This window comes from Capsicum annuum, chromosome 5 (assembly GCF_002878395.1).
Source record: "Capsicum annuum cultivar UCD-10X-F1 chromosome 5, UCD10Xv1.1, whole genome shotgun sequence".
In the NCBI taxonomy this organism is placed as follows: Eukaryota; Viridiplantae; Streptophyta; class Magnoliopsida; order Solanales; family Solanaceae; genus Capsicum; species Capsicum annuum.
In genome coordinates, this window is record NC_061115.1 from 173,700,401 (window position 1) to 173,711,523 (window position 11,123).

At 35.6% G+C, this 11,123-nt stretch overlaps 1 protein-coding gene across 1 annotated transcript; it reads right to left on the minus strand.

The window, feature by feature from the left end:
• Positions 1-7,916: 7,916 nt before the first annotated feature.
• Positions 7,917-8,885, minus strand: LOC107871946. Its single transcript, XM_016718787.1, has one exon. It carries the CDS (start codon positions 8,883-8,885, stop codon positions 7,917-7,919), a length of 969 nt encoding a protein of 322 aa, XP_016574273.1.
• Positions 8,886-11,123: the final 2,238 nt, after the last annotated feature.

The following is an 11,123-nucleotide window of genomic DNA, read 5'->3' on the forward strand; positions in this document are numbered from 1 at the left end:
AGACACTAAATTTCTTTTTCATTTATTTTTTATGATTAGGTTTTAAAAGTGGGTCAGGGTTGTGGGGTCATGGGTTCCTTTAACATTTTTAAACTTAGAAAAAAAATACAACTTTTTTAAAACTACAACACGGTCCCTTTTTATATCTTTCAATTTTGAAAATATTTATTAAAACCATTTAATATTTTCAACTACACATTTCTCTCTCCTCAAACTCTTCCTTCTCCCGATTTTGGTTCCTATTTTTTTGAAAAAAATAATTTGGCTGATTCTTGCTTCCTCAGGCGAATTTTTTGAATTTCTCTTGCTCAGGTAAGTATAATTTTCTTCCCCAATCAGTTCTAGATCCATTTTAGTAATTTTTTTCGATGACTCTTTGTGTTGGGGTTTTTTAATCTTGACAAAAATTGCATTGTTCTTCGTTGAATTAGTCAAAATTAGAGTGTTTTTAGTCAACATTGTCAATTTCGCATGTTTAATCGGGTTTTGCTTTGGATAATGATTAATTATTTTTTCAATTTTTGTAGTTATATTGTGTTTGATTTTGAATTTTTTGTACTGAATTGAACCCCTTTTAATGGTGTTCTTGTTGTTGTGAATTGCACTGTCAAAGTTGAAACTTAAATTGCATGTTTGATGTGAGGCATTTTTTTAGTTTTTCTTAATAGACCAATGGTCTATAGATCGACAACTGCAGATTTAATTCTGCTGCATTTGTTCATTTTTTTAATAGACTAGTGGTCGATAAATCGACCACTACAGATTCATTTTTTGCTGTTAAAAGGCCTGCTTCCATTGCTTTTACCCACAGGTAGCGAAAATTCAAAGAATTTTTTAAAACTTCCAAGAGAAAAAAATCCGTAGTCGATGAATCGAAGTTGGAAACCGAAACAAGAATTCTTGCCGATATTTTCGAATATGACGAAAGTAGTGCGAATGAGAGTGAGGATGCTAAGAATAGCGAAGGTAAAAGCGAGGGGAAAAGCGAAGAAGAAAGTGAAATTGATAGCGGGGACGGTGAGGATAGGCGAGATAGCGGAGACGGGGAGGAAGATCCTCTATCCTTGCCAATTTGTGCGACAGATATATCCGTTGAGTCATACGGCCTAACAACCTGAATGGATGATCTTGGCTCTTTTCCTGCAAAGATTTCTATGAGAGCAAGAATGGCGGTATATCGAGAGTTTAGATGGGTTCTTGTTGAACAAAAGTTGTATTGTCATTTTAAGAAGACATGTTTTGGACACTTGGGGCATATTCCGAAATATTTTAAGTTTAATGGACAGATGGTTCATTATATGTTGCTGCGACGTATAAAAAAATAAAAAAAAACTGCATGAAATTTGGTTTTGTGTGAACGGTAAGCCAACTTATTTCGGCTTATAGGAATTTGCTTTGATTACGGAGGCTGAATTGTTCAGCATATACCCCTGAATCAAAAATGAACAAAGTCCTCCAAAATAGAGAAAGCTTTTATTTTAAGGTGACGAAGAACAAGAGCATTACTGCTACAAAGTTGATTAGCCTGATGAAAGGTAATAAGCTAAATAATCAACAAAAGTTGAAGTGTGCTTTGGTTTGGTTTGTGCACGCGATGTTGTTGGCAAAGGACCCGTTAAAGAAGATGGATTCGGACCACATCAAGATGGTGACTGATTTAGAATTCTTCGGGGGATATCCATGGGGAAAAGAGTCCTTTGAGCTGACCTTGAGCTATCTGGAAAAGAAAACTGATTTGACCAAGCAGAAAAAAGCTTTTTTCAAGAGGAATAATATATCATACGCGTTATTTGGCTTTCCCTGGGCGTTTCTAGTACTTATAATCAACCATCCAATTGATTTATTATAGACCCCTACATATTTATGCAGTAATACATAGACACCGTAGACTTACTTGTGCTTCTATTGATTGCAGGTTTGGATATATGAGGCCTTTCCTCATCTGGGAAGGTACGCCGGCAATTCATTGGATTCTCCCCTGCCCATTCCCCATCTTCTTCGATGGCACACGTCGAAGTGCGATAACATAATGGAAGGTGACTCGTTTAAGTATAAAGAAAACAACACAAAGGTAAAATTATACTTATTATGATATGATACTAATATTATTATATTAACAAATGTCTTGTAATTTATTTTTATTTTTTTTATAGATTGTGCACCCGTATCTTACCCCTACTGTCCGTGAGATAGAGCAGAGACACATGAAAACTTTTAAGACATACACGGAGGAAGTTAAGGATACGTCCATCTATGCGCTGAAGGCGCAGCTAAAAGGCGTGACTGTCCAGACTTCATCAGCAGAGGTCACGGACGAAGATGAAGATTTGGATGGCCACCATTATGTTCTAAGTCCACCACGCGCTTGTGATCATGCTGGTTCAAGTGGACTCAAAACTTCACCAGACGTTTCTAATGACGATGACCTGCACGAGCGCGTTGCCTTGCTCGAGAAAAGTCTACTGGATATTGCTTCTCTTATTAGAGATGAGAGGCTAAGGAGAATCGAGAAGAATAAGAAGAAACAACAAGAAGAAGGTAAATTAATTTATTTTTTACTTTTCGAATTTAATTTTATTGCATATGTTTAGTAATCCTTTCAAAATAATATAGTGCACCTCAATAGCTGATACGCCCAAATTACAATTCTCGTTAGAGAATGCAAGCGGTCGCTGTCAATATAGAACCCAACTGGGTTGGGTGTCGAATCCCATAGGGAATACTATGATCACTAAGTATTGCGATTATTATTAGACTGTTGATCGAAGGTTCCAAGGAAAGGGGGGTTTGGTTTAAGTGCACAATAATATTATCAGTGTAACGATGAGATGACATGTGTAATTATATTTGATCACAGAGAATGACAAGTTAGGGTTATGTCCACCTTGTAGCTTCTACTTCTCTATTAACTATGAGTAATACGGATTTTATACATGCACGCATTTATAGAGAGACGTATTCTAATTCTAAATCCAAGTGTTTTTCAACCATCAAGGATTTATTCACCTTAATTCTCTCGAATCCAAAGTGTACAACCAATTGTACGAACTCTCCAAGAAGTTAATCCTGCTAGGGCATTAACGTGTAAAATAGAGGTTGGAAACCCTATTTTCTTGTCATACTCTCTTTTCCAAATAGTAACTTTTCTATCGAACAAGTTATTGCTATAATGGCACATTCCCTATATTTGCAACCACGAGAATTCAATCAAAATGAAGAGAGTAATGATATAAGTGGCGTGACACATCATAAATTCACAAAACCCATAGCAATAGAGAGTATACTACAAGGTTTCCATAACCCTAACAAATAAGCTTAGCAACTCATGAATAAAACAGAAATCAAAATAAAAATATTCATCATACCAAAACTTAGAACGATCTTGGTGATAAAGATGAATAACGAAAATAAGAGAGAAAAGCGTTTCTCTCTCTCCGTCGCTCAATCTAAGCCGTTATTCCTTGTTTTTCAAAATAATACAGAATCTGAATAATCCCTGAAAATTCAGCCATAAGGCTTTTAATAACATCCTTCTCTAATAAATTGCTACTGCATCCTTAACTATTTAAAAATGTTGAGTTTGCCCGGGAAAAAGTTCCCCTACATCACATTCAGTTCAAAAGTTGTTTTTCTTTTTATGTGAAGTTTTCCTTTGCTGTCCATAGGTCCCCAAAGTGTTGTAATATTCCTCATTAGTACCTAGAAAGCATGCTAATCACATAGGTCAGCTCACTTAACTGAAAATAGACTAAAAGTGCAAGACTTATGTATTTTATTCTCAAAACTTAGCTAAAACATGGGTAAATTATGGTGCTTAGACGTATAAATACGCCCAACATCAACAGCCCTCCTCTTAGACGGCATCAAGTAAACCTCAAAGAACTTGCAGTCGCAGTGACGGACATGGCTACAACAGATAAAAAAGGTGAAGAAGAGAAGAAAGAAGAAGAAGAAATGGAAGAGAATAATGCAGCAGATGAAGAAGAAGAAGAAGAAGAAGAAGAAGAAGAAGAAAAAAGAAGAAGATGGGGAGATGACAGCAGAAGCAGAAGAAGAAAATAAAAGAAGATGGAGAAAAGAAATAAGAAGAAGAAGAAGACAAAAACGAGAAGGCAGTTGAAGAAGAATTAGTGGTCGAATGGGAGGTTGAAAACATTAAAGAATAGAAGAAATCATTAGAAGAAGAAGAGAAGGAAAATGAGAAGAAACAAGCCGAAGAAGAGGAGAAAAAACATGATGAAAAAGAAGTAGATGTGATGGGCATCGTTCCGGAACTCAATCAAGAAAATAAGTAGCTTTGTGGATTTGGAACAAAAAAATTTCTTAATGATTTATTTTTTGGTGATTTGTTCTTTATGGATAAATTGAATTGCATATATTTCACATGTTTTTTTAGTGATTTGTTCTTTATGGATAATTGAATTACATATATTTGACATGTCAATGATGGCATTTACTGATGAAATAATATTCAGTAATTCCATTGTCTTGTTAGATTAAACAGCTGGCTGCATTGCGTTACCAGTTCAGCTGTTGTCCTAATTTATAGTGGTTGATTGGAAACATAATAGAAGTTGTTCTCTATAATTTATAGACTTAACATACTATCGATTGAGTAATTCATACATTTACTTACCTTAAATATCATGGTTTATAGAGGTCGATGATAAAAGACGAAGACATAATTCTCTATTAATTATAGATTACACCCAGGATTGATTTGACAAACCTTACGTCTATTTATTCAGTTTTCTATATCCCTATTACACCTTTTTAGAAAGCCAACAACAATAACAAACCATAAAATAATTTTTTTAGGCCTTTCTCATTTTCCTTGGCCAAAATCAGCCTTTGCTTTACTTGATCCCTCTCTATTTCGACTTCTTTTAGCGATCCTTTCAAGTAATCCCTTTGCTCTCTATTTTCTTTAGATTCCCGAAGCCTCTGGCGTATATAAAACTTGGAAGCACCTCAAAATTTGATGTCAATGGGCTGCTCGTTTGTGAGTCTTCGTCAAGCCACTTTAAAAAAGAGCATCTGCCATTATCCTTTCCAACTGTACAGTTAAAGAACTTTTGACCTGGATTTCAATCGGTGCGTGACGTCCTAAAAATAGTTGGATTGCCACAATGACATATGTAGCACACTTTTGCATTAGATTTTTGGGATGCTTGAGACATTGTAGTTGTTAACAAAAATTAAAGCCAAAAAAAATGAGAGTGTTAACACAAAAATAGCCTTCCTTTATAGAAGAAAAAGTGAGATATTACCGTTGGGTGTTGATTTGACGTATACTTTATTACCGTTGTCAAAATCTAATATTTTGATTTTTTTTTTTTTACTGTTGGTCTTGTTTCATAGACCATATTTATAATTGATGCCTTTTCAGGCTTTTGATAGATGATTCACCGAATAGATATACAGTCTAGCATATACTAAGAGCTAATTCCTTAATAACCTCACTAGACGATGCTGCATATTCATAGACCATAACTAGCACATATTTTGAGAAGGATTATTTGATCAATAAAATAATAAATAATTGAATTTTATGCAATTAAAGGAGCTTGAACAAGTCATGTGATCGTATGAGAGTCCATGTAAATTGGATAAGGTGATCAATGATGTGTGAGGATGAGTAGTGGATGAACAAAAAACATGCATGGGGGTAATGTTTACCCAAAGCACAAGTATGTTGTGAGGAAATTCATTTGTTCAACCACAACTCATCACCTCACACCTTATTTCACCACTTTCAATTTATATGGACCCTCATACGATCAAATGACTTGTTTAGGTTCATTCGATTGCATAAAATTCAATTACTTATTATTTTATTAATTAATTAATCCTTCTCAAAATATGTGCTAGTCATGGTCTATGAATAAATATCATATTCTAGTTATTTCTTTATGGAAGTAGTTAATAGTCTATGATAGACTATATAAGGTCGAGTACAAAATTAAGCATAGTCTAGCATAGATTTTGTACAACTTCATAAATACATGCACTAGACTATGACACATATTTATAGACCATGACTAGTACATATTTTAAAAAGGATTATTTAATTAATAAAATAATAAATAATTGAATTTTATGCAATTGAATGAGCCTAAACAAGTCATGTGATAGTATGAGGGTCCAAATAAATTAAAAGTAGTGAAACAAGGTGTGAGGTGATGAGTTGTGGTTGAACAACCAACATCCTTAAAGTAATGTTCACCAAAGCCCAAGTATGTTGTGAGGAATTCATTTGTTCATTCACTACCTATCCTCACACATCATTGCTCACCTCATCCAATTTATGTGGACTCTCATATTACCACATGACTTGTTCTAGCTCCTTTAATTGCATAAAATCTAACTATTTATTTTTGACTGATTAATTATTTCTTGTTTTTACAAATATGCTACTCAGGGCAATAAACCAATACTGTATATTATTGACAAGGCTTACAGTCTATGAAATTTATTGAACATAATCGATGGACCCGTATTGTTTAAAGCATAGATTATATATTTTTTTCGAGCATAGATATTTAGACCAGTATCGATTAAACCCCATTGACTCTACAATTAATTTTGTATAAATTAACATAATCGCGGATAGACCAAATTAGTTTTCCATTAATGTATATGAATTAATTTGACGTCTGACAACTGTCTAGTTCATCTTCTACCTTGATCTCATGCAAAAAATCTAAAAAGAAAAAAAATATAAAATTACAGTGGCAAAACATTCAGGAAACAAGAATTAAACCAGAAATAAAAATTAAAAAAGCATTAATTTCGCATCTCACAATCGTTTGATTCATCTTCTAACATCAGAAATTGCAAAAAATTAAACCAGAATAAAATTACAAAATTTAAATTTACACGAATGTAGAAAAACAAACATATTTCATTGATAATTTATTGCAATGATGGTGCAGAACCATATTTACAGAAAAAACAAAACAAAATGAAGAAGCTTTCATCTAACATTCCTAACCATGAAAGCTTCTCCTTGCAACGAACTTAAAATAAAAAAATAGAAATTAAAAAACTTAAAACTAAGGGGATGATGGAGGTTGATCATCTCCTCTATCTCCATATTGAGCCGCTCCACAATCGCCTGTAAAAAATAGGCAATCCATCGGAGTTCGCGGTGGACATGCTCCCGGTCCTGCCCCAGTCCATAAAAGAGGCGATTGAAGGTGTTACGGAGGAGGAGAACGTCGTAGTTATGATTGATCCTCCTTCTGGGTCTCAAAGGAATGCCTGGCATCTTGTCGATTTAATTTGATTTTGAGGTGACAAAGATGAATTTTGGGTGCAGTAGATGGGTGTTTATATAGACCAAAATAGAACTCTTTGGTCTTCTCACCCTTTCATTGGTAGACGCGTGAATGGTAGAAGTCGAAAAGAGATAGCATATACCCAATCGATGCAACTGTGATTGGACGTGCAACAGCTTTTTTGAAGTGTAATAAATGCTTAATTGTTCACATCTGTCCCTTTGAATAATTAGGGTTTTTAATATACTGTAAATTAGATCTATAATATACCATGTGCTAAATAAAGAATAAAATAAATAGACCGGACACACAATATATGCAATACTTTAAAAGGGTTGATAATAGATGAAGAGTTAAGTCAATAAATCTGGCATTAATCAGAAAACTGAAGGTTTGTCAAAATACATACACTGCCATGACTTACAAAAACACAAATTCATACAATACTAACTACGATTTGTTGTTGTTACAAGTGGTTCTTTTGTGCCTGGGTCTCTTGCACAGTGAACACTTGTTCCTCCTCTTTGACTTGAAAGTCTTACGCATGCCCTTAACGTGTTTTGTTTTCTTCCTTTCAAGCTTGGTGATCACGAGAGGTGGAATAATGTTCATGTTTAGAAATTCTTGTGGCACGCGTCATTCGGACTCCAAAGGGACAACATTAATTGATTCTGAATACGCAAGGAGGTACTCTTCTACTTTATATAGGGGAGAAGAGTAATCATAGACTCTTAAACCATAATCTTCACCGTGCTTCAATCGCAAAGCGGCCATCGCGTGATCACATGGTATTTTGACCAGGTCAAACTTCCTGCAAGAACACGGCCTTTCCAGTAGGTCGACTTTGGCTGTACAACCACTTCTGAACACTGTGTATTGCCTTTCGTCCCTACTTATGTTCTCCACATAGAAGGAGTCGCCCTCACTCATATTGTCTCTTAAGATTTTTTCGGTTGTGGGAACAAATTTGTTATCCTTATATTTGAGGACGTAGGCACGCCTTTCCCTGAATATTTCACCAAACCTTTTGGCAATCGAATTGAATATGGATGCCACGTGGTACTCCCTTTCATAAATTAATATAGCATTCACCGACTTGACAATATTTGTGGTCATTACGTCAAACCTATTGCTAAGGAAATATGCCCTGCTCCATTTCTCAAAACCAAGCTCATGCTCGAGGAAAAAGGCTACCTCAGGATAGTAGTTCTTGAATTCCATAAAATGGTCGCTAAACTCCTTGGGAGAATATGCCTTTGCCGCATTGTAGAATAGATAGAGGTGCTCTCCGCAGTGGTGATTTACCCAAAGATTTTCACCTAGGTGCCTCATACAGTACCTGTGATGAGCATGGTTGTATGCCTTCGCAATGCCGTTGGCGATGCTCTTGTACCTATCGGAGATAAAGCACAAATCTAGTCTATCAACCATAATAAACTTCAGCTTCTCAAAGAAGAACGTCCAAGATACATTGTTCTCCTTGTCAACGACACAAAAAGCAATGGGATAAATATGGTTCTCCATATCCTGTGCAACTATGCTTAGCATCACGCCCTCGTACTTACCGTATAAATGAGTGTCGTTGACCATAATAACCTTCCTCATGTGGGCGAATCCCCTAATGCAAGGGCCCAACGATAAAAAGTAGTACATAAACCTACAATTGACCTTGTTTACCATGATGGAATAGGTAGTGCCAATACTAAGAGCGTCGATCATGTACGAAAAAATAAGCAGGCAGGAATACCCGTGCTCCGCTGTCCCTCAAACCATTTCCTTGGCAATCACACCCCTCAGCCAATATTTCCAATAGCTTGGTCTACTTTTCAAGTTCTTGAAAACGATCCTATGAATCTCGCTAGTGTCTGGACCCTTTCCTTTGCGATACATGTTCACACACAGCGATGCAAAAACTTTAGATGAGATTTTTCTATGGCAGCGGGTGGCATATTTGACGCCGCAACTTTGATTGGCGACGTATTTATAGATAACGAATCTGTCCGTGCATTTATACTTCTTCACCCGCAACATCTCGGCGACGTATTTATAGATGACGAATCTGTCCATGCATTCATACTTCTTCACCCGCAACATCCACCCGCATCTAGGACAAACACATTTTATCTTAAGGAATTTCCTGCATCTCTTCAATGTAGCATAATCAAAAGAATTTCTCACAGCTGCTACGTCCAACAACAATTTCAGCTCCTTTTTACTGCTAATTATTTGATTTACCTGAAAAGTAGTTCCATCGAAGGAGGTATGGTTGGTTTGTGCTCCCAATTCGCACTCTTCTCCCCCTTCTTCAGAGAAAATTGGATCTTCTAATTCCATTGAATCATCTTCCAAATCCATTGGATTAGCATCCAAACTCTCATCTTCAAATGAATTATCTTCGTCGATTGTCGGTTACGGTGACGGAATTGTCGAAGACCCTGAAATGATATTTATTCTCAATAATGGCCTAGAGCCATCGGCAGCGATTTCCAACATGTATAACGACACATGCCGATCATTATTTATGAACGTGGGAGTTATTTTATCCCGTCCATTCATTACATAGCTAATCACAATGTTCTTTGGCTCGCATTCTAATTCTCCTCTCTCAATTACGCTTAGAACCATGTCATCGTACGATCTATTGTGACGTAGCGGGATGGGCACTGTCTTCTTTGTAGATGATTTCCACCTTCAACAGTTAGGACCCTCCTCCTATGCACCCATATAATTACCACCCACGACAACTACCTCAGCTACTGCCATAATAGACCATACAAATCGATAATAGATCAAGGTTTAGGTCTATAGATGGTGGATGACTGGTCGATCACTGGTATGAATACGTTCGTACAAAGACACGAATCAACTGATTTTCGATATAATCATTGCCCTCCTAGTTTTGGGATGGAAAAATGTATGTGTACTACTGCAAAACTACTGAAATATATCTAATGACGAGGTATTGAGCGGATTTGGAGGGCTTTTCAAGCTAGTAGAAATGGTGAAAAAAATTAGAATTTTTTCTCAAAAAGGATGGAACAATAATGGAAGCAATGATGAAGAATGGAGATTTTCAGTTATGATGAATAAGTTTTAGTAGGAAAAGTGGCTGGAATCGGAAATTATTGGTGAAAAAGAGAGCTCCTATTGGTGGCTTCTTGGACAATTTTCTAAATTAAAATAGAAAATATGAAAAAATGGTGGAAATATAAAAAAAAGGTGGGAAATATTAAATGGATGAGGTGGGGGGACTAAAGTGTTAAGTTTAAAACTTGTGTGTTAGGTTTGGATGAAAGAATGGATGATGTCATAAATGTGTCTAAACACCTAATTTTTCAAGACTTGTGACTACCTACCAAAATTAGTTTTGAAAGTGTCTAAATGTCAAACTATCCCAACTTGATATATTATGGTCTGATGTTGCTGCTGCTTGACTTTAAATTCATGTTTGTTTGTACAGATTAATAAATAAGATCAAAATATGATCAGTAGCAAAAGCAAAAAAATAAAAGGCTAGCTGGTAAGTTAACAGTTTGCAGTTGTAAATTATAAGCTAGATGTAATCCTGCTATCTTCTTTTCTCGATGTGTTTAGGGCAAAAGAGAAATCTAGTTTAATGATCAAGTGAAGAGTACCTTGGCTTTTAGAGAATGAGAAACAGAGTCCATATTGGCTTAAACTGGCATATATCAGCATATTAATAGCCTACATAATACATAGACAAAATCGAACATCATAGTTGTCATTTGTCAAAGAAATAACAAATGACAAGGGCCTGTAGGTAATACAATTTTCCAATGAATAAAGGCCAAAAATATTTAAGAAGAGAGAGATACATTAATT